At 54.7% G+C, this 22,164-nt stretch overlaps 11 protein-coding genes across 11 annotated transcripts; 5 read left to right on the plus strand and 6 right to left on the minus strand.

Moving 5' to 3' along the window:
- Positions 1 to 814: 814 nt before the first annotated feature.
- On the minus strand, positions 815 to 4,238 carry CLUP02_11022 (subtilase; the record flags this gene model as incomplete). The annotated part of the gene is made up of 10 exons (XM_049289993.1): positions 815 to 956; positions 1,014 to 1,183; positions 1,263 to 1,440; positions 1,497 to 1,709; positions 1,767 to 3,064; positions 3,119 to 3,178; positions 3,472 to 3,570; positions 3,620 to 3,961; positions 4,017 to 4,157; positions 4,230 to 4,238. 10 exons carry the CDS (start codon positions 4,236 to 4,238, stop codon positions 815 to 817), a joined length of 2,652 nt encoding a protein of 883 aa, XP_049147138.1.
- A 1,069-nt stretch (positions 4,239 to 5,307) lies between these two features.
- On the minus strand, positions 5,308 to 7,108 carry CLUP02_11023 (Gpi16 subunit; the record flags this gene model as incomplete). Its single annotated transcript, XM_049289994.1, has 2 exons — positions 5,308 to 6,703; positions 6,756 to 7,108. 2 exons carry the CDS (start codon positions 7,106 to 7,108, stop codon positions 5,308 to 5,310), a joined length of 1,749 nt encoding a protein of 582 aa, XP_049147139.1.
- A 347-nt stretch (positions 7,109 to 7,455) lies between these two features.
- Positions 7,456 to 8,811, plus strand: CLUP02_11024 (uncharacterized protein; the record flags this gene model as incomplete). The annotated part of the gene is made up of 4 exons (XM_049289995.1): positions 7,456 to 7,812; positions 7,868 to 8,328; positions 8,576 to 8,603; positions 8,674 to 8,811. The coding sequence occupies 4 exons, from the start codon at positions 7,456 to 7,458 to the stop codon at positions 8,809 to 8,811; spliced, it is 984 nt and encodes a 327-aa protein (XP_049147140.1).
- Positions 8,812 to 9,003: 192 nt separating this feature from the next.
- CLUP02_11025 (uncharacterized protein) lies at positions 9,004 to 10,377 on the minus strand (the record flags this gene model as incomplete). Its single annotated transcript, XM_049289996.1, has 1 exon — positions 9,004 to 10,377. The coding sequence occupies one exon, from the start codon at positions 10,375 to 10,377 to the stop codon at positions 9,004 to 9,006; it is 1,374 nt and encodes a 457-aa protein (XP_049147141.1).
- A 381-nt stretch (positions 10,378 to 10,758) lies between these two features.
- Positions 10,759 to 11,253, minus strand: CLUP02_11026 (uncharacterized protein; the record flags this gene model as incomplete). Its single annotated transcript, XM_049289997.1, has 1 exon — positions 10,759 to 11,253. One exon carries the CDS (start codon positions 11,251 to 11,253, stop codon positions 10,759 to 10,761), a length of 495 nt encoding a protein of 164 aa, XP_049147142.1.
- A 282-nt stretch (positions 11,254 to 11,535) lies between these two features.
- CLUP02_11027 (uncharacterized protein) lies at positions 11,536 to 12,164 on the minus strand (the record flags this gene model as incomplete). Its single annotated transcript, XM_049289998.1, has 3 exons — positions 11,536 to 11,653; positions 11,771 to 11,812; positions 11,857 to 12,164. Coding segments are annotated over 3 exons (468 nt in total), but the record flags the coding sequence as incomplete, so codon positions are not given.
- A 611-nt stretch (positions 12,165 to 12,775) lies between these two features.
- Positions 12,776 to 16,197, plus strand: CLUP02_11028 (WD repeat domain-containing protein; the record flags this gene model as incomplete). Its single annotated transcript, XM_049289999.1, has 3 exons — positions 12,776 to 12,905; positions 13,155 to 14,509; positions 14,557 to 16,197. 3 exons carry the CDS (start codon positions 12,776 to 12,778, stop codon positions 16,195 to 16,197), a joined length of 3,126 nt encoding a protein of 1,041 aa, XP_049147144.1.
- A 517-nt stretch (positions 16,198 to 16,714) lies between these two features.
- CLUP02_11029 (asparaginase) lies at positions 16,715 to 18,237 on the plus strand (the record flags this gene model as incomplete). Its single annotated transcript, XM_049290000.1, has 2 exons — positions 16,715 to 16,852; positions 16,975 to 18,237. The coding sequence occupies 2 exons, from the start codon at positions 16,715 to 16,717 to the stop codon at positions 18,235 to 18,237; spliced, it is 1,401 nt and encodes a 466-aa protein (XP_049147145.1).
- Positions 18,238 to 18,654: 417 nt separating this feature from the next.
- Positions 18,655 to 20,509, minus strand: CLUP02_11030 (uncharacterized protein; the record flags this gene model as incomplete). The annotated part of the gene is made up of 9 exons (XM_049290001.1): positions 18,655 to 18,896; positions 18,954 to 19,059; positions 19,116 to 19,271; positions 19,329 to 19,428; positions 19,538 to 19,556; positions 19,621 to 19,689; positions 19,748 to 19,801; positions 19,934 to 19,960; positions 20,020 to 20,509. The coding sequence occupies 9 exons, from the start codon at positions 20,507 to 20,509 to the stop codon at positions 18,655 to 18,657; spliced, it is 1,263 nt and encodes a 420-aa protein (XP_049147146.1).
- A 99-nt stretch (positions 20,510 to 20,608) lies between these two features.
- Positions 20,609 to 21,025, plus strand: CLUP02_11031 (acetyltransferase; the record flags this gene model as incomplete). Its single annotated transcript, XM_049290002.1, has 1 exon — positions 20,609 to 21,025. The coding sequence occupies one exon, from the start codon at positions 20,609 to 20,611 to the stop codon at positions 21,023 to 21,025; it is 417 nt and encodes a 138-aa protein (XP_049147147.1).
- A 501-nt stretch (positions 21,026 to 21,526) lies between these two features.
- Positions 21,527 to 22,158, plus strand: CLUP02_11032 (uncharacterized protein; the record flags this gene model as incomplete). Its single annotated transcript, XM_049290003.1, has 2 exons — positions 21,527 to 21,860; positions 22,040 to 22,158. 2 exons carry the CDS (start codon positions 21,527 to 21,529, stop codon positions 22,156 to 22,158), a joined length of 453 nt encoding a protein of 150 aa, XP_049147148.1.
- Positions 22,159 to 22,164: the final 6 nt, after the last annotated feature.

Consider the following 22,164-nt stretch of genomic DNA (forward strand, 5'->3'; position numbering starts at 1 on the left):
ACCACTAGACTATCGGGGATGGGTGGATGTTGACATCCAGTGATAGTTGGTTGGGGGCAGGACTGAGTTGAGGCAATAAGTAACGTAGGGCACGACCCACCGCTAACCTGAGGGCTCGGGCGGGACTTGGTCGGCGACGACTGCCGTCCTACTGCCTCATTCTGGCTGCAATTCGGGTCGACGGTGCGTCCTGTGCGTCTGCTAGCCATTTCTATGCCGGGCAACCCGTCTTGACGTCTTCTTTAAACGATCAATCATCCGGTGCGATCATTTGTGAGTATGGTGTGAGGTTACACAGAAGACTGGATGAACCCGTGAAAACGTTGTCTAGAGACTTGGCAGACAGAGGCCTAATTTGGCAATCGGCACTGTTCCCATTCGCTGAGCGCGCCGAACAGGGATTTCGTGGCGGCATTAATGCAAACCTAATTACTTCTTACTACGGTTCCCTCCTCTACTTTCTGTCATCTTTTTATATGCCCTGATCCAACGCCAGGGCGAGCTGATGCGCATCCTACACATAGATTATGGATTGTAAGCAGGAAGATCCAAGGCGCCGGGGCCTATGAATTTGGATGAATCATTCAATACAGAGACTTGGCGGACCTCATCACAGGCTGCAGTTGACGCTTTCATGGGATGGTTTACCCGCAAACACTTCAATCCTTCGATCTATTTTTGCACCCGACTACTATCTATGTACCTGAATTGAAAAAAGTGCGACGAGCACCCTCGCAGATGAGATGCCGGCTAATCCTTGCTTGGCGACTTCCAGCTCTCACGCAGGGCGTCCCCAGCTTCAGGAGTTATAAGCTCAGCCGTGTTGTAAACCAACATCTGGGACTGAACTGTCAGGCGATGTTTGATTGCCAACAACCATGAAGTCTCGCCTCCAGATATCCCAGTGATCGCTCTTCGTCGGGTCTCCAAACGGACTCAGCGCAGCAACTCGCATACTGTCGACGCCTCGTTAGATCTCTACACCGAGAAATGTTGCAGTCTGAGAGACTTACGTGTAGTTTCCAGTTTTGATCTTCGAGCCGTCAGAGAACCTACCAAGCCACCAAGCCCTCCAGGGTGCATAGTTGTAGTCTTCCCTCGAGAGCTCTCCCATGGGACCCCGGATGAGGTCGAATTCGTTGTCGTTATCGGGGTCAAAGACGGTAGCGTGCCTTTCGTTGTCCTGTGTACAAATAAGCGCTATTCAGGTGCGAATGTGCCGCATAGTGAAGGCGTGGTATTATCAGATGAGATGAACTTACCCAGGTCGCAGCATGTCCAACAAATCCACCTTTTCCAGGAACAGGCGGATACGTCCCCCAGCTCTTCTCTTCCCATCCGCGCTCAAAGATATCCCAGCGTAGAACAGAGCAACCCCATCGGAAGTTCATGTAGAGTTTCGGAAAATCCTGTGATTCCAGGGAAAGGTCAAAGGAGAAGCTAGTGAGCAACACATCAGCAAGGTTACTGGAGGGGGTATATCAGCGGGGTCTTACTTGGTCTTGTATACCATAGGAGTGTCATCCGTTCCCGAGTTGATATACGGGTATTCGTCCACAAACATCTTCTTAAAGGTCTTGCGTAGATCGGAGGCGATGCCCATGTAAGGCACCGAGAGCTGCTCCCCGTTGGAGCCGTGGATGCGAATCTTGCCGCTGTAAAGGGGCATGGCTGAATGGTTTCCGCCTTTGGGGTGTTCGAATGTGAATCTGGACCAAGGCATTAGTTGACGGTGGTAATAAGAGAACGCGACGTAGTGTACCTACTTTGCCTCTTTGGTCTCTCCTGGACCAACGGTAAACTCCTTGGGAAACGTCACGTTCGGGACCAACGGCGTAGCCAATGGAACCAACCCCGTATACTGGGGGCCCATCTTGATGTTGTCCCTATCATCGAGGACCTCGTACGTCCCTGCAGTCTCGACGCAAAAGCTGTACGTAATCGGACCAGTGCAATTGTTCGTAATCATGAGAGAGTGCAAAGCACGGAAGTTTGTTGTGTCGTTGAGCGCAAACTTGGCGTACGAGAGCTCGGTCCGGTAGTCCAGAACCTTGGTAGCGTTGACCAAGCCGTTGCCTAGTTGGAAGATTGGGGCCCGCGTCGTCCCATAGTCTGTCATGTTCAGCCCATTATTCCACGGAAGCGAATCGCCACTGGACAGGATCCTGGCTGAGAGCATCTTGCCGAACCCGGTGCCGTGGACCTTTCTGCCGCCGTGCTTCGAGATGAAGAGTGCAGCTATACCTGCCACGTACGGCGTAGCCATTGACGTGCCCGACTTTAAGCCATATTTCCCCTGCGGGATGGTGGAAAAGATGTTGCTTCCTGGAGCTGCGATATCTGGTTTGATCTGGAGATCGTACAGTCCACCCATGGAAGTGAAGTAGGAGCTGACAACGGCGGGGTTCTTCAAGTTAACCAGACCCGAACCGGACTCGTTGAAGAACCGGGCCGTAACCCTAGCCCCTTTTGCGAGCGCGGCAAGGATCTCGACCCCAACAGCATGCTCCGTGATGCCCTCTGTACGATAAACGTCATAGCTGTTGGGCATCGGGAAAGTTTCGTTGTCGTTGAACAGCAGCATGTACTTGGCGCCGGCAGACTGAAGGGCATATCGTTTGTTGAAACCGTTACAGCCACCACGGGGAACCATAGCAAGAGCACCAGTCAAGTTTACCGTCCCCGGTGGCAAGAAGCGGCATCCGATTGTGGTGTTGAGAGGGTCAAAGGACAGCGCGGTTATGGGAAGACTCGAGTTGAGGGGGAAGTTATGTGTGAGGCCACCATAGAAGAATCCGTACCTCGACTTGTTGACGTCGCCGTTTCCGTAGTCAAATGTCACCTCAAAGGGCATCCCAGGGACGTATGAGGGCTCAGTAGACGCCACTGAGAGTACGCTTCGTCCGGCTTGACCGTTTTCCCCGAGGAAAGCACCGCCTTCACCCGTGTTGCCCGCGGAAATCGTCACGACAACGCCTTGGTCCACGAGACGGGAAGCAATCTCGGCCCAGGCGTTGGACGAGAACCCTCCACGACCTCCGATCGAGGCGGTGATGATGTCGGCCTAGCATGGGGTCAGATGAGAGAACAACCGGTTGATAATTGTGACCAAATTTACGCCATCATTATGAGCCATTAAGAACGCCTCAATCAGCGTCTCTTCATCTGTATCGCCACTCTGTAGTCACAGTCAGCATGGGCCTGAAAGCCAGGGTCTTGTTCTTACCGTCCCGGAAAAGACCTTGTAAGACAAGATGTTAGCTTCAGGAGCGACTCCCTGCCAGCTGTGACCTTGTTAGTCTCCTGCTCCAAGCATCGCAAGCGCTTACTAACGTATCTGACTGTCCGGCAACGATCCCAGAGACATGGGTGCCATGCCCGCCGAGAGAATCTTGCTCGTATGGGTCCTTGTCAGGCCGTTTGGGTCCATCACCACTAGGCCAGTCTTATCACATTTCCTTGTAAGCCCACGCTGTGTGAAGACGTGCTGGTCATCCTGATCTCACCTGAGTCGCCGACGAGATCATATCCGCCCATGACCTTGAAGCCCTCACCGAAACCACCACCAAGCTAAGATGTCAGCTGGCAATCGCTAGTCAGGAAGGGAACCGGAACTCACAGCGGGATGTGTATAGTCAACACCAGCATCAACAACAGCCACTTTGACACCCTTGCCTAGAATTCCTCTCTCATGAAGCCTTTGAACACCAGTGATGCCGTGAATGTTGTAGTTGTTCCCCGAGACACCTCCACTGAACTCCTGGCCATTCTCGACCATGGCCCTCTGGACTCTGCGCGATGGCCAAACGTTGCTCGCACCGCGGAGAAAACGCAGGTCCTCCTCGTCGTTGCCCGTCAACTCGACGCTGACTCCGGTAAAGACAGGACTGCGGAAACTTTTGTACACTGTCGCACCGGCGAAAGCGGATAACTCTGTCTCGAGCTGCTTGAAATCCGAGTCCTGTGATGATTGACCTCAGCGATGTCTCGGAGCCACCAGAACAATTACACCTTACTTTCGCGAGCTCCACGATGAAGCGTCTCGTTCCGGAGGATCGATTCTCGCTCAGGGTCTGCTGCTGTCGTCCAAAACGAGCCAGACTCGCGCCCGTGAAGGACAAGATCGCGACTGCAGTTGTCAGACGCATGATGGCTAGCTTGGAACGAAAAGTAGCTCTTGAAGTTGTCAAGTAGAGGACTGAGAGATTAGGTGGAGGAGAAGGCCTTACTCTCATCATTTGTATTGCTGAAAGTTCTGCTGCGCCCTGAAAGGTGAATGGGCATGCTGTTCTAGCAGACCCATGTGAGATACCGGGTGCGAGGGCACCTGCATGCTCGCCTCGTTCAAGATCCATATTGAAAACAAACATAATACCCGTTTACACGGCAAACAGGTTCTCCGACACTTTCTTTGTCCGGTCCGGAGCGGTGAGATGGTGATAAACGTGCCACCAGTCTCAAGACATGCCTCAGAGGGGGTTTCAAGTGGCTCTGCAGCTGGAGTATTTCAAGAGGCAGCGGGTCAATTCAAAAGTTTGGCAGTAAGGTACATTCTTGTTCTTCACGTTGACCATTGGTGGTCAAGCGGCACTTGGTGATGGACTTCGGTTCACAAGACACGAAGATACGGCAGCCTATCTTTCGCATATCCTTCCGTGTGCAGTATGGGGCAGACAGCCTGGCAGATCTTGGCTACCCGCATGACCTGTTCTGTTCACAGCATTCGTGTGGAACAGGCGATGATGAGTAGCAGTGAGATCCTCTAGCAGCACCACGTACCTCATCCAAATGAATATCAGTAGGCGGCAATGAACCTGATTCAAGCGGTTAGTCGGGCACCAGCAGGGGCAAACAGGTAGTAAGGCAAAGACATCGATGAGTTTGCAGGTACGGCCGAAGGTAAGAAGATCATGCCGTTTTTGGAGTCACGATGCCGACGGGTATAATTGACAGGGTTTGGCTGAGCGACTGAATCCGCCGGGATGTCGCCTAACCTGTTTATGTGCCTATCATTTTGTGGTCGGAGAGCATGGCAGCAGTTGCAGACGCCAGGTAATCGATAGAGATAGCAGAGCCTAGGTTTCACGGCGGGAAGAGGATGTTCCACAGCCCCCGGATCAAGTCCAAATTTCCGTATTGCAAACCTCGTGGCAGACGAAGTCGGGACGGAAAGTACAGCAAACGGACTGTAAGCTTGGACAGCAATCATTACACGACACGCGTCTACCTGAACGAGAAGACAACCATACGAGTAAACGGGAAGGCTGACAACGTGAACATCGGAACGAATAACACAAACACATCTCTTTATTTCTTGGCTGACCGAATGCCCTTGAGCTTCGCCAAGAGACCAGCTATTTTGGCCTTGAGGACTGGACTGGGGCCTTCATCAGCGCCAACCAGTCTTCGAACTAGGATATTATACATGCCGCCGAAAGCGAGTGCGATCGCCGTCGAGGTGAAGATGATGACATTGTAAGGCATGCTAAAGTCTGGTGTGGGCAGATTCAACAGCAGCGTGGTAGTGCGTGTACTTTGCGTACGGGGGCTGAGAGTAGTAATGACTGCCGCGGCAATGTCGAAACCGCGATTGGCGTCGGGTGGGTACTCAGTGTAACGAAGAATCGACTTTTCAAAGTCGTAGGTGAGAAAGACTGTAGAAGCGGGAGGGATACGCATCCGCAGCTCAAGCTGTGTGCCTCTGGCACGGTCGACAGCCGGGCGGTAGTAAATGTCCTCGACAATCGACGGCTGCGAACCTGACGATCCCTCGATGCGCGCGTTGAGAGTATGGAGGTAAACTCGCATAAACCAGGGAAGCGATTCCATGTAGATGAACTCGACCTCCGTGTCCTTGCTTGGGTTCGTAAGAATGGCTTGCATACCGCCATGCTCTTGTCCGTGTCCAGTGAAACTGCGCTCAGCGTAGATGAGAGGAGTGGGCGGTTCGACCAATTCCTTGGTAGGATCCTGTCCCTCCTTGTCTTCCAAGGGGAGAACAATTTCTAGCTCTGAATCTGCACCAATTTTGAAGCAGCGCGATGCTCCATTGGGGTTCAAGATCTCCGTAGCTCCGCCAGACGTATACACACCTCGGGTGTGGGGAACCTCAATACAGACTGGAGGCACATCCTCGTCTGTCAGAGGGCATGTGCCTTTGATCGACTTTCCGAAAATTTGGGACAGTGTCCATTCCTGACCAGTGGTAAGGCCGGTAGGATAGCATGTTTCGTCGTTGTGATACGGCTTGGAGGTATCGCACTTCAACTCGTGTCCAGGGGGTGGACGGGGAATCGGGTTGTCTCTTGGTCGCTTGGATCGGTCAATGTCGAGAACCATGTCAATAGTCTGCTCGATTTGTAGAATACACTCCTGGCCCTCGGGGCAGACAGGCTTGATATCGATGGCCATGCTTTGGAAGGAGGAATCGAAGAGCTTGTGGCCGTCTAGCAGACTCGAGATGCCCGCCTTTCCCTTGCAAGGGAGCAGCTTCAAGAAGGGTGTCAAGTTCTCTGTACACACCACCTCCTTTGGCAGAACGCCATGGAGGAGCTGCATGTTCGGGATGGATGCTTCGGGGTGGTCACCCTCGGGTTGGAATGACATGACCGGTCGGGTGGTTCGGGTTCCGTCGACGAAGTTAAGCGATGCGCAGAAGAGTCCTGAAAGAGCATTGGTGAGGGTCAACCACTTCTGATCCGCCCTGCATGCGTGTAAGTATAATCCATCTACAGTATGACAAGTGAGTGACATACTCCTCGTCCGTCTCGGCCTCAAGCCATGCCCATAGCTCCACGCCCGTCCCGCCTTCGCGCTGACCATCCCAAGGCCGACTTCCCCAGCTCTCGGCATCCCATCTTCCCAAGCTGAATCTCAGATGAAGCTCTCTCGTCCCGGCATATTGAAGAATCTGACCCAACGACCGGGGGAAGTATCGGAAGTTTTGCAAGTCGAAATCAGATAGCGATGTATTGGACCGGAAGTTGAAGCTCGCAAGGAGGGCGGACAGGGGCAGCGGGCGGAGGTTCAGCTGCTCGTGGTAATCCGCAGCCAGGCCAAAGGAGGCGAGGCAAGAGAAAAGAATGGCCGCCAGAAATTGGCGCATCATGAAGGGAGTGTCGCAGCGCAAAAGAACGAGATTCGCGTCTGCTGCGGTCTCTCCCCTGCACGGCGGCGCATGTAATGCCGTTGGAGGTGGTCGTGAGGGATGTCTGGGCGGTGGAGCCTGGCAGAATCCCTCTTATGTAACCACATCTCGGGGAAAGTACCTTTTACAGCTCTCCACATTCCGCCCATGGTTCATCCCGCGCGACACGCCTTCTTCCCCAGAACTTCGCGAATTTCCTTACCTTCAATTTAAGATACCCAATTGACCCGTCCACAAAACTCCACGCCAAGCCACGATATATCGTATACTCAACAAATCTCGACAGACATCATCGAGCATCACATACAATGGCAGCAGAACAGAGAAAGCTGCTGGAGCAGCTCATGGGCGGCTCGGCTAGTACGCGGGCAGCCTCGCTCTCCATGACAGATCCTAAAGTCTGCAGATCATTCCTCGTCGGCACATGCCCCCACGACCTCTTCACGAATACCAAGCAAGATCTCGGCCCTTGCCCAAAGCAGCACTCTGAAGCACTCAAGGCCGAATACGAGGGACTGTCAGATAAGGAGAAGCAAAAGTACGGCTTTGAGTACGACTACATGCGCGACCTTCAAAAGTACATCGACGACTGCAACAGGAGGATAGACTCAGCACAGCGCAGACTCGAGAAGACGCCCGACGAGATCCGCCAAACAAATGCCTTGGTATGGCCTCAACACTCCCTCGCACTGCACTAGTTAATAGCTAACGATGTCACAGCTGAAAAGCATCGCTGAACTCTCCTCCACAATCCACAACGGCACCCTCGAAGTCGAAATCCTCGGAGAAATGGCCGAAGTATCCCGCGCGATCGACGAATTCTACCGAGTACGCCAAGCACAGCAAACAAAATTGGACCGCGAGAAGGAACTCAAGGCCCTGTCAGACACCTCGGGCCCATCCGGCCACCAGAAGCTGCAAGTTTGCGACGTTTGCGGCGCCTACCTCAGTAGGCTGGACAACGACCGCCGTCTAGCGGACCACTTTTACGGAAAGATGCATCTCGGCTACGCCCAGATGCGCAAGACCTTTGACGCGTTCCCCAAGGAGATGCGCCACCGCCAACGCGGACCGATGGACGACGACAACATGGGACCCGGCGGTCCCAGAGGTCCCAGGAGCGGTGGAGGGTACCGCGGGCGTGGTGGCAGGGGATACCGTGGCGGTGGCGGCGGTGGATGGTAGGCCCATCCGGGGAGTGGAACGCTTTGAAGATGATCGCAGCTCAACCCGAACCAGAGGATGAAGAGTTGATGGGCGGCAATCCGAATTAGGAGCCTATATCGACGTTGACCGTCAGATCTCGAAAAAGAGCAGCATGCTACCCTGAGCCCTTGGAATATGACTGAGTATTGCGAAAGGAACCGACCGCCAATACTCTTCGATCCACGAGCCAAGCTTGTGTAACCCAAACACACAGACATTCAGCATGATACTTGAAGGATGTAAAACGTGGGTGACGATACCACTGGAGGTTGATTTGCTTCATACTAAGTCTTTTAGGCCTACGATCACAACTGATCCAGTCGGCAACGGCATTGATTCCACGATGGCCAGCATCACGGGTCAAGATAGTGAAGGACCCAACTCAAGGGAACATAGACGGCGGCGTTGGGCAGTCCCGGACGGCATTCTGTATTCACGCTCGTAACGGTACCTGCTGAAGACGAGACTCGCAAACCCTAGATGCCCACTAAGTGAGGAACCATGCTTAGAAGCGAACTATAATGTACTCCAATTCCTCTTCATTCCCCTCGTAGTGGCGTATTTAAAATGCGTCGTCGCTGTAATTTTGTGATCCAATCCGTGATGCTTCTCCTCGTCGTAAAGCTTTACTGTCCGCTCAGGCATAGTCCTCAAGAAGAAGACTGCGCGGCGGCGTTCTTGAGCTTCTCGTCAAAGGCCTCCATCTCGTCGTCCCACCTACCAAGAGGCGACAGGACAGGGGGCGAAATGGCACCGCTCGTAGCCTTACCAGGCAGGGCAGGGAATTCCTCGGTGCTGATGACCGGCGCCGGTGCGGGAGCCTGGGCGGCAGGAGCCTTAGCTTCCCGAGCGCCATTCGAATCCCCCCGTTCATGGTCATTCCCATACCCGCCACGACCGCCGCGTCCACCCCGCCCCTGCCCACGACCTCTTCCACGGCCCCTACCACCTCTCCGCTCTTCACCACCACCAGCATACCGATCACCCTGCGGCGCCTCATCCTCCCTCGAAGCAAACCGGCTCCCGGCAAGCCCCGCAGACCTCGTCCCCCGAACCCCGCCATTCGCGCCCCGGAACCCCCTCCTCTCCTCCTCAGCAGCGAGCGCCTCCTTGCCCTCGTCCCACCCGCCCTCCTTGATACTCATCGCCTTGAGCTTCCTCTCGCGGTTCTTGGCGCGCTCGTCGTCCATGCGCCGACGCTCCTCCTCGCCGCGCCGCCGCCTCTCCTCGTCGGCTTTCTTGCGCTGCCGCGCCTCCTCCATGCCGCGCGCGTAGGCCTCCGCGTGGCTGCGCTCGTCCTGCTCCGCCTGCTCGAACTTGCGCGTCTTTTCGGCGTTGAGGATGCGCATCTGTTCCATTTTGGCGGCGAGTTGGGATTCGCTTAGTTTGGTACGTGGGTTCGCGCCCGAGCCGAGGCGGGCTTCTGCGTTGAGGGCTGTGTTTGCGCCGGGAGCGGCGGCGGCGTTCTTTTCGCGGGGTGCGTGAGGTACTGCTGCCGGAGCGGGCGAGTTGCTCTTGGGAGAGGCCGCGTCGCTCGGGGCTGCGGCCGCCGGGGGAGGGGCGACAGCAGCATCATCGGCGGCAGGGGCAGTCGGTGCAACGGCCGGGGCAGGTGAGTTTTGCGCCGCGGGACCGGTGGGCGGCTTGGTCGCGGTCGCGGTCGCGGCCGGAGGGGGAGTCGAGACGGCGGCGGGGGCTGCCTGGCGAGGGCCGCGCGGGGCAGCAGGGGCCGGCTTGGGGTCGGCGAATCTGGAGTTTGCGAGACCACCCCTCGGCGCCGTGGGGGGTTTCTTGTTGGCCGGGGCTTGCTTTTGCGGCTTCTGCTGCTGTTGCTCTGCAGCCTTGGGCGCGACGGGCGCGGGCGCTGGTGCTGGTTTTGGTGGCTCGACTGGCGGCGTCGCGACAGCGGCGGGAGGAGGGGCGACGACGGTTTCGACTGTCTCGATGGCCTGGGGATTGCTTACAGGCTCAAAGTCGTCAAAGAAGAGGTCGTCGTCTGTGCGGCCTCCAAATTGGTCGTCCATTGTGAAGGATATGTGTTCTGACAATTATACTAGACAAAAAGGTATGAAGGAGAGAATGTCGGTAAGGAGCTATAGCAAGGGAAGCTAAGATATTTGGAGCAGATGCACGAGGTTGGTTTGCGAAGGAGTTGCCCTCGAAGCTCTGGGTGTTTGGAGGGCCTGCGAACCATGTCGGATTAGGCAAGTGGGGTTGCCAAGCGCAAGTCGAGTCTGGAGGCACTGGAAGGAAATACCTTCGGCCCGCCATATCGGAGAAAGGCAGTCGAGTATCGGAGTTAGTGAGGCTGTTCCTCCCCAGTGTTTGGTACATGAATGGCGTGAATCATCTTGGCCGCACATCACGGCGCGAAGTGATTCTCAAAACTGATCAAAGTATTTTCCTCAAGCCTCAACATCGGTTGCCTCTAATTTCTGGATCAGCTTCTCAAGCAGCTCTTCATAGCTCTCCACGAATGGAATCTCATATCTCGAACAGACGACTTGAACATTGCCCCTCTTCTTGTACCCTTCAGAACAAGCGACAATGACCTTTCCCTTTGAGCGAGCACAAAGTCCCAACTCGAGCAAGCTGATGTGGCCTTCTGTCTCCGGTTCAAAGTAAACAACGATGATGTCGGCCCTCTCTTGCATATCCAGCTCCCAGTTAACCTGGTTGCTGAATCTCTCATCCGAAATATCCTCCTTCCAGGTGCTGTCCCAGTCCGGCCGGAAGGGATCAAATATGACCACCGGCAGATGAGCCAGTGAGTCGGCGACATCCTTGCGCCAGTCTCTCTTGCTTGTTGTGCCTGCGAGGAAGATTGTCCTTTCGCGGATTGTCTGTTCCCTCGTCAGAGGATGGATGACCCTGCTCTTCCTTTGTGTCGCGGTGCTCATGGCGGCAACGGGCGTGTCCCGAGACAACGTCGGCAAGACTCCAGACTCTTGACTCAAGCTTGTCGGTGGCTGCGTGTAAAGTGAAGGCGATCTTCCAGGATACACTTGGATTTGGTGACTCTGTCTTCTGGAAGAAGTTGGTGTGTGAGATATCTCTATCCTGCTAGTCAGCCTTAAGACGGATGACAGTCATCATGCAGCTCGGTCATTGGCCACTGCTGTATTGGGCTCCCAAATGAAGGCAGTTCAAAGCAACGAGTACCTTGGTCTTGTTTGCCGCAATTACCCAAACGCCTTTTCAGCCACGACTTCTGCCCAGGCCGACGCCCATGTTTCTTCCTGGTCTGCTGTCAACATGACGGTTTCGCATTGCTCAATTTCCCAAGATCCCTTGCATGCCCTGAATAGTTGATCGATGGTGAAAACTTTAGGGAGTAAGGCGAAAGTTTGAGCCCCATATTCAGCTATTGCTCCACCACCCAGTCGTACTGCAATATAGCTGTGCGCCTTAACATACCTTGGGTAAAAATGTTGGTGCAGTGATATCTCGTCCCGCCGTCTGTTCAACCAAACAATGATACACGGCTTACGGCAGACTCCTACCCGACGGATCTGCAGGTTGCTTGAGACCACGGGTGAGAAGTGAGGCCTATCGGGTTAATCCAACGGACAGCTACTTCGATAACACCCTTGCCGGCCTGTGTCCCCTTGTTTGGGCACACTTGGCCGTTCACCGGTGCTCCGTTTTCGTCGCCGGGAGCGTGGTGCCCTCCAATAGGACAGAACACAGATTGCTGGGGACCGTGGCTTCGGAAGATCACCACGCGCACCCTGGATGTGGATTTGGGGGTCTGCCAGTCTGGCACATCTGGACACCAATCTTGCGGTGAGCTACGCTGCTGCCCGCTGCTGCCCGCTGCTGAGGCCTTCTTCCTCCATATCTCACAGGCTCACAGGGAGGTCGGCGACCATCCCGGGCTGTCTCAGCTAGGTGTCACTTGCTGAGAAGGATCATGGCTGGCTTGGATGGATGGATGCCGAAGCGGACAGACTCCACGTCCGTAAGGATTGGAAGAGGTCCAGGCGATGGTAGTGCTTGGCACCCACCTGACGGCTCGTAGTTTGTACGAAGTTGTGAAATGTGAAATCACGCAACCGATCTCGGCCCTGCGGACAGTTCTTCCTTCATGCTTAAGGTCACTCCCGGCCGCCCGGTTTTTCTTAATCTCGTTTCCTTCAACTGAATCATACCTAATCATACCTGCGTTTTTGCAGTCTCCTATATTTGCTATCACGGGCCTATGATACCATCCCCTCCAATGTTGCGTCATGAAGCGGTGAGAGAGTCAAAGCCATCAGGACTTCCGTACAAATACAGAAAACCCCCCCTCCCCACCTTTGGCTTGTGGCAAGTTACCCCAGGATCGAAGCGGATTCAGCCCGTCTACGAGCTCTTATCCTTCCGTGGCGTACGGATACTCCGAGTCAGAACCGCGGACGCTATCGTTCCCATCTCGAGGAGATGGCCGTGGTCTACAAATCTGGTGAGCCCCACGCCCCGGGCGAGGACGACTGCGAAGGGTGCCGGAAGATACACCGGGATCTAGTCGAACTATCCATTGGCTCCGAGTCTTCTGAAGAGTATGAAGATGGTGAGTTCCCTCTGTCTCTTATCGTAACTTGATCAAACTTGCTGGGCTTCGAGGAAAGTTCAAAAGGGGACAAGTGTCACAAGACGTGGGCGGGATGCTTCAGAGTGACAATTCGTGTCACATTGGTCCCTGTAGTTCCCCTGAGAAAACAGCAGTGGACCTTGTAGCTACGGGAGCTAGAGCACTTGGGCTGGCAGCAACTGCACCTAGGGACGATCCACTCAGCCCAAAACCTTGGGACGTCCACAGTGTCCACCCCTAAGGGAGAGGTCCCTTACGGGGAGATCCACGCTGCCTGGGGGAATGGTGGGCGGAGTGACTCCCTTTTTAGCGCATTTCGTCATTCGCCATTTTCGTTGCGAGTTCGCAGCCAATTTGGCCGATTCATCTTGGGAAATGCGTCACAATCCAACATCTGCTTGTTGCTTTCCTATCTCAACACGCCACATAACGTTTCCCTTTCCTTCAACCTCGATCGACCCATTCCATTCTCTCTGTTGGGTCGACCGGTCACATTCTTTCGCCTGAGCACCTCCGCTGACAAGCTGTCCCCCCTCCCTTCTCGCGCGACAGAAGACACAATGCCCTCCGCCATTGCGGCCTCCGACCTGTCCACGAACCTGAGCGACACGGACGACTGCCCCCAGGTCGCCCCCGAACTGCTCCACAACCTCAAGCACGACAGCTCCGTCCTCGCCCTCGCCGTCAGCGCCGAGAACGAACGCATATACGCCGGCACCCAAGATGGCGAGATTGTCGTGTGGTCGCTGGCCACCTTCCACCAGGAGCGCATCGTCCAGGCTCACAAGCGCAGCGTGCTGAGCCTGTTCCTTACCCCCGACGGCTCCATGCTGTTCTCGAGCGCCGGAGATCCCCTCATCAACGTCTGGTGTCCCAAGACGATGAAACGCCTGTACGAGATTTACAGCACATACGACGTTGGCGACATCTTTTCCGTGGCCTACAGCGCCCAGCACGAGACGGTGTACATTGGGGCGCAAAACACCTCGATTCAATGGGTCAGCCTCACCGACCCGAATAACCGTACCACTCACGACTCATCACAACACCCCGACCGTCGGAATCACAGGTTCTTCGACTCCCGAGCTGTAGGAGGGACAACGACGCCGCGCCGTAACGATGAGAGGTGGACATTGATCCCGCGATCTGAAAAGGTGGTGGAAATTCATCCGGGGGCTGTGCAGATGTTTGCCCACTACGGCTACGTCTACTCGATGCTCATGGCCAAGGGCCCTACCGTTCTAGTGGAACCTGAAGAGGATGTGCTCATCTCGGGCGGCGGAGACGGCACCATCAAGTTGTGGAAGCTTGGTGCTGAGGGAGACGATCAGGCGGCTGATAACGACCGCGAACCTGGCCTTCAAGAGCTTATGTCGCTCGGCACCGACGATGCGGAGTCGGTCATGTCTCTTGCGATTGATGGGTCTTTCTTGTATGCTGGGAAGCTGCAAGGAGTCATTGAACTGTGGGACCTCGATACAAAGTCCAAGTTGCGAGTGATCAAGGGGCATAGGGGCGATGTCATGACACTGCAAATGGGTTGGGGCTATCTCCTCAGCGCCTCTCGCTCTGGTTCTGCGAGTGTAAGGTCTTTGGTTTCCTCATTTCGTTCATCGCTAATAACTCTTAGAAACACACCACTGCCCACTACGGCCAGTACCAAGACAAGCAGGTGGCGAATATTAGCCAGAAGTACCAATGCGTGGCGCGCTGGAAGGCTCACGAGGGCAAGATTCTCTCGTCAGCAGTGACAACATACAACAACAGACAGTACTACATTACCGGCGGCAACGACGATGATGTTGCCATCTGGAACATTGACTGTTCGTCCTACGAGGACCAACAAAAGGAGGTAGAGGAAGCCAACGACGTGATGATTAAAACACTAGGGGAGTTCGTGTCCTACCGGACAGTGTCGTCACGCCCAGAATTCGCAGAGGACTGCCGAAGAGGTGCAACGTTCCTTGGGTCCTTGTTCAAGAGGCTTGGCGGCCATGTTGAGATGCTGAGCACCGAGAGCAGCCCCCACAACCCTGTTGTTCTTGCCAAGTTTGATGGTGTTTTGGAGCCGGCTGAGAAGCGGAAGAAGATCCTATTCTACGGCCACTACGATGTCGTCCCGGCAGATACCAAGAAGGGCAAGTGGGAGACTGACCCATTCCAAATGAAGGGCGTCAACGGATACCTCTACGGCAGAGGCGTCAGTGACAATAAGGGCCCGATCATGGCTGCGTTGTTCGCTGTGACAGACTTGCTGCAAGCTAAGAAACTTGCCAACGACGTCATCTTCCTGATCGAGGGAGAGGAAGAATCGGCTTCTCGCGGATTCAGGGAGATTGTTCGCAGGAACAAGGACCTCATCGGCGACGTCGACTACATCCTGCTTGCCAACAGTTACTGGCTCGACGATGAGGTCCCCTGCCTGACCTACGGCCTGCGTGGCGTTTTGCATGCCACTGTGTGCGTCGACTCACATCTACCTGACCAGCATTCTGGTGTAGACGGCTCCTACATGAACGACGAGCCCCTGTCAGATCTAACCTCCACTCTGTCAAAGCTGAAGGGGCCCGGTAATAAGGTGCTCATCCCCGGCTTCTACGACGATATCCTTCCCGTCACAGCCGAGGAGGAGACGCGCTACGACGACATTGCAGCCACGCTCATGCGCCAGAACCCAGAAAAGGGGCCCGCCGACAAGCTCAAGGCCGCACTGATGGCGCGCTGGAGAGAACCCAACTTGACGATCCATCGATACAAGGTATCAGGACCGGACGGCAGCCTAGTCAGCAGCCACGCGAGTGCTAACATCAGCTTGCGTCTGGTGCCGGGCCAGGAGGTCAACGACGTCATTGCCTCGCTGGGCTCGTACCTCGAGAGCGAGTTCGCGCAGCTCGAGTCCAAAAACTCGCTGACCATCAAGATTGATAACAAGGCCGAGCCGTGGCTGGGCGATCCCACAAACGCCATTTTCCAGACGCTCGAGGAGGCTATTATGCAGTCGTGGTCGTCCGTGTTTGCGGGTGAAGGTAAAGGGGCGGAGTCCGCGGAGACAACGGATAAGAATACGCAGAAGCCCAAGAAGCCTCTGTACATTCGTGAAGGCGGCTCTATTCCCGCGATCCGCTTCCTCGAGAAGGAGTTCGGCGCCCCGGCCGCGCACCTCCCTTGCGGACAGTCGTCGGATTCCGCCCACTTGGACAATGAAAGGTTGAGGGTTCTGAACCTCCTCAGGAGCCGGGAAATCATTGGGTCCGTGTTTGCTCGTTTGTAGATTGCGAGACATTCCGGGCGCTATCTACAGTATTATTCGGGAGGCGTTTTGGGTAGTGGGCAGCGGCATGTCCAAGGGCACATTGTACAAATAAACAGAAAAGTAGAAGGATACCCCAAAAATCAAAGCATTTCTAGACATTGCATTGTTCACCAGTATGTCATTAGTAAAAGTATCTCCGTCGGTCATGTGCAGGACCTGACTCGTTTATAACATGGGAAAAGATGACACTTTCAACCCCTCCGTTGACGTGATCCGACCATCGGCAAGCAGGAGCCGAGCGTCGGCCGTTGGAGCTTCCCCATTCGGCACGCCGGTTCGGGCAGTTCTTATCTTATCATTCACGACGACTCTCTCCCACCTCACGTCTCACATGAGAGGGCACTTTGAATTCGCATCACAAACCATCTCATACGGAATACTTGCAAGAGGTCAATTCTCGGAAGCTTACTGGGTGTACACCGTCGGGCTTTGGAATCGAGAAGACAGACAAAGGACCAGACAGTGAGAAAGGAAGATGGAGTACAAGCGTCAGTCTCCGGCCGCCGTGAAGGTGAAGCCGCGCCTCATCATCCACGGCGGCGCGGGTAACATCAAGCCGTCGAATCTGCAGCCGCCAGAGTATGCGGAGTACCGCCACGCCCTGCTGACGATTGTAAGTTCAAACATCACAAGCTCTCCCTTGCTTCTAGTTTGAGAATCCCATAGAGACCCTCTCACACCTCTCATCGACAACACTTCAACTCCTCCATACATGGTCCTCACACAACAACACAGGTCAGCAAGACAAACGCCTACCAAAACACTCCCTCCCCCACGGGCACATCCACCAGCGCCCTCCCCACAGCCCTAGAAACGGCAACCCACGCCGTCACCCTGCTAGAGAACAATCCCCTCTTCAACAGCGGCCACGGTGCAGTCTTCACCCGCGACGGCATCAACGAGCTCGAGGCCTCCGTCATGGTCTCCCGCGGCTTCGCGAAGCGCGGGGTCGGCGTCACGGGGCTGAGGCACGTCCGGAACCCGATTTTGTTGGCAAAAGCGATTTTGGAGCACGGGGATGAGGATTTGGGGGGCAATCCGGAGAGTAGTCACCCTTCTTCATCCTCTGAAACTGATGCTGCTGCTGCTGCCGGTATCGACGCTCCCTCGGCACAAGGCCACACCCTCCTCCACGGCCCAACAGCAGAGACCCTCGCGAAAAGGTACGGGCTGGGCTTGGTATCTACGGACTACTTCTTCACCCAGCGGCGGTGGGACGAACACATCCGCGCCCTCGAACGGGAGAAAGCGGGCCAGGGCTCGAGCACGTACAGCACGACAGAGTTCCTCCCGCAAGGCACCGTCGGCGCCGTAGCCCTGGACGAAGACGGGGTCGTCTGCGCCGCGACGAGCACAGGCGGGCTGACGAATAAGTTGACGGGCCGTATCGGGGATACGCCTGTCGTCGGGGCCGGGTTCTGGGCCGAGGAGTGGGTTGAGGAGGGGGATCCGACGGGGGCGTTTGCGCGTGCTGGTGGTGCTGGGGACGGGTTCCTTGTGCTGAGTGAGAGTCTGAAGGGGTTGATGGCGGATTGTCTCCCCTCGCTGAGAACCTACTCCCCCGTACCTGGCGGCATGGCTAGTCTGCGCGAGGGTGTCAAGACGACGAGGGCGATTGCGGCCTCCGGGACGGGTAACGGGGACTCGTTCATGCGCGTCGCCGCAGGTCGGACCGTCGGCGCCGTGACGAGGTGGAAGCCGCTTTCCGGGGCCGACGCCGTGTCGTTTGTTTCTGGTCCGGGCGGGGAGTTGCAGAGTAGTGCGGGTCCGCGATGGAAGGTGACAGGCGAGGGTGAGGGCGGTATTATCGGGATCGAGGTTGCGGTTACGAGGGACGAGGGAGGGGAAGTGGTGGGTGTAAGGTCGGAGATTCTGCAGGATTTCAACTGTAATGGGATGTACAGGGCTTGGATCGCCGATGATGGCAAGGCGTATGCCAAGATTTATCGGGATGGTGTTGAGGGGGTTGATGTGAGGGAGTATTCTGAGAAGTGGTGAGCCCCAAACCGGATACGACATTTCCAGATTAGAAATGTTCTAGAGTCAGTCGAGGAGATTCAAGATACGGTATAGAACCAAGATTTTGAGAAGAAATCAGTGAGTTGATGGTACAATTATGAACACCTCTATCCCACACAGGGTCAGTACTCGTGTCAAAAAAGGGAGAAGAGAGACTGCCTCTCTCCTCGAATCCAAAACCCCAGCCATATCGAGAACGAATGCAGGTTTTGCCCCTGACCATGCTGCCTAGTCGGAAGCCGCCTCTCGTCTTTGGTGAGTTGGAAACCCCCCTCTAAGATCATAATGGCTGTCCACCCCTCATCTCCAGTCCAGTCTCCGGCGACTGGTGCAGACTTTTTGCCCCTATTCTACATATAACGCCACCCTCTCCGATGTTGCGATTTTTTCAATGAATTACAAAAATAGGATCAAATTACTTCGCTCCCTTGGGTTGTGGAAAACAAATTGTCGAGCCCTCGTCAATATGACGAATAACAGACTTCGAGCGTTGAGGAGTAGAGAGGGGTCCGAGTTATTCTTTTCGTCGGCAAAGCGGTCGCCTCGATCACAAGCCGTTCGTCGGTAAAATGGATGCTTCGTGAAGGATCGATCGTTTATGCAAGAGCTCTCTCGTCGGAAGGAGGAGGCGCCGGCATCTATCACAGGAATTGTCAGCTTCGTTTCGCCGGTCGAGCGCCTGCGACTGTTTCAACTCACCTCCAGCTTTGTGCTACCCGCGAACATCTTCTGGAAACCGATACCGACACCCTCGATAACGGCAAGAAGTAGCGCGCAACCAATGGCACCGTTTCGGGCGGCCTAATAAGTCAAGTTAGCGACATATAGGAATCGGCCGTATATGCAAGTTGGCTAACCCTGTATCCTCCACGGATGGCTAGCGCACCACCTGTGAGGAAACCAGCGGCGATACTGTTCCAAGGATCCTCCTTGTGTCCACGAAGACCTGAACATAGAATGTTAGCGCCCAAGACATAGATAGCGCCATAAGATGCAAAGGAATATTGCCGGCCCTGCGAGCGCTGGCGTTTCGAGGTGATAGCTCAGGCTAATGCGCCATTTTGCAACACCATCTTCGCCAGTGCGAGGCCTAGCGATTTCCCCTCGTATCTTAGGGCTTTACGGAGTTTGAGGAGACGGTTCATACTTTTTACGGAGCAGTCGAATGTTCTGTTTTTCATCAAGTCAGTCAGTAAGTTACTCAAAATCTCCAGGAGGGTTTGTAACGGTTTGGCATTCGGGATCGAGATTTCGAGTTTCGGCATAGGAGTCCACTCACGAGAAAAGACCTCCCCAAACTAGAGAATACCGTGTTAGCGTTTTCTACGAGATCAAAAGTCTCCCGAAGAGTCGTATGCTTACCTCCAAAGTTTCCTCCCAGTACGGGAGCGCGCATCTTGATGGCTGAGATGGCACCAATTCTTCTTTCACCTGATGCGCTGTCAATCATCACCGCCATCTCCGAGATCGCGCAGAGGGGTGTCATTACCATAAGGCGAGTTACGGTAGCCCTTGATACCGTGCCATACCGTTCCACCGATAGCTAGGCATGTGTCAGAATGCAAGTTTCGGGGCGAGGTTGATCGATTCGGGAGCTTGAGGTTCGAAATGGAGTTGTATTCGGGATTCGAGGAGTGCATCGATGTTCGTGATCGCAAATGGCTAGATTACTCACCTCCCATAGCAAAAGCACCGCCAAAGTCTACAAGATCGTTAGTCTTCTGCTCCTAGGGGGTGATGATGGTCGGCTGAGGACGTTACCATTGAGGATGACCCAGGGGCAGGGATCGCGGGTGTGGTCCATTGTGAAAAGTTTGATGTGCGGTCGAGAGGTCGTATGATGGTTGGCGTGAAGCTTGGAGCTTTGAGACGCGACGGTTCGACGTGGATTCGCTGGGTGATGGTTGACGTGGGTGGTGAAAAACCAGGTTCGAGATGCGATTTTGGTGATGCTTGGGTGGCTACGGCGGGTCAGGATGCGACGGGTGTCGTGAATGATTTCTCCGACGGCGGACTTTTTCGTCTGATTTGTTATCTTATCGCATGTCGCCTGCTCCGATTGGCCAGTGGGGTCAGAGGTCTCCGCTGTCGGCGTTATCTCGTCATTGGCCCAATTCGGAGATGTACCTCCCGTCTTACCTGACAGCAGGAAGTGAGAGTCACCTAAAGTGACTAATTGAACGTGATATCTCGTGCGAAGAGATAAAATGGTGAACTGAGGTATCTGCAACTCAATCTTGTATGTTTTCATCAATCCTGTGTCATGCGTCAACAATTCGAACCAATCTCATCTCTCAAAGGCTGCACTCTCGCGAGAGCCAATGCGGAACATGTACCTCACATTCAATCAATGACCAGAGCAGCGTACTCCAAGTACATCGACCGCATCGGCAAAGAACCAGCACCCATGAAAGCCGACTACCACGAGCTCATCAAGACGCAGCTGGTCTACATACTTCACGATGATGAGAATGACACAGTAGTAGGCGCCATTCTACTTCGCCTTGATCCTTCAGCGAGTGCACTGCACATCAACAACCTTGTCGTAGCCCCAGAGGCTCAAGGCCGCGGATACGGTCGAGTCTTGATGAAATGCGCCGAGGATGTGGCGAGAGATTCGCAATGCACATCTCTCCAACTCTACACCAATGTCAAAATGTATGAAAATCTCATTCTGTATCCCAAGATGGGGTTCGTCGAGACAGAGAGGAGGACGGAGGATGGGTACGAGAGGGTGTACTTTCGTAGGGAGCTGGATGTTGCATAGACTCCACCGCAATCTGTCTTGTTCACACTCATTAACGAGGAAGGGCCCACGAGCGCAACATCAGGAAGAAAATAGCCGCCGTACACTCGACTATATCTCATTCCAGGTTGTTCAGAGTAGGAAGAAAAATCAACAATCGAGGCACGGCTTCAATCTGCGGTTGTAAGATACCAGCTGAACCCGGATGCTGGAGGCCTTCAGTGAGCTAAACTCGATTGACACACTGGAAACTGAGACAGCCCAACCAATGAGAATCCACACTGAGCTTCCGTTCCGTCAGCGGAACAACTCATGTGGCGCACGTCATGCTACCTTGACGCACTCATCTCATCACTGTACAGTACAGATAATCCAACTTCATCTCAGTGAAAGCGACGACAGCTTCTCTATATCTTAAAACTTGGATCCCTTCGATTCCTTCGATCGAAGTCTGCATAGTCATTGGCCCGTCTCACTTTTTCTACTCAGTTACGCCAGTGCCATCACATCATTCGGGCCATCATGGCCTCCCAAGACAAGCACGACGACACAGGCTCTGATACAGCTTCAGAGTTCCACACCCCAATCTTGACGCCTGCAACAACATCCGTAGCAGGCGAAGATGTCGAGGACGATCATGTAAGCGACATACCGTGGCCCGGCAAGCACTTCTACATCATCGAAAAGGAGACCGGCAAAGCCATCACACTCGTCGAGGACAGGCCAGTTCTCATGGACCTCCAAGGCGTCCGCGATCCCGCCACCATGTGGTATTGCGTCGAGAAGCAAGGGTATTTTGGGTTCTTAAACAAAAGCTGGGGGAAGTTCATTGGTCATGACAGCAAGAGCGACGTAGGTGCGTGGGCCGGGGAGATGAGAGAGTGGGAGTCGTGGATTCCTAGGCAGCATCCCGATGGGGGCTACCAGTTGCTGTCGCCGTATTGGACGCATACTATGATGCAGCTTTGTGTATGTCCTGACAGGATCAACCTGTGTAGGCGGTCTCATGGGCCAACGTTGTGGGAGTTCATGCAGGTTCCATGGTAGGTCTGGATTACGCATGGACGGGAGTCGCAGGTCTTATTACCGGTGATTTAGCGACTGTGGGCAAGTCGGAGGCGTTGAAGATTTCGATTAATAGGACGGATCCGTGACTGAAT

Source organism: Colletotrichum lupini, chromosome 5 (genome assembly GCF_023278565.1).
Source record: "Colletotrichum lupini chromosome 5, complete sequence".
Lineage (NCBI taxonomy): Eukaryota > Fungi > Ascomycota > Sordariomycetes > Glomerellales > Glomerellaceae > Colletotrichum > Colletotrichum lupini.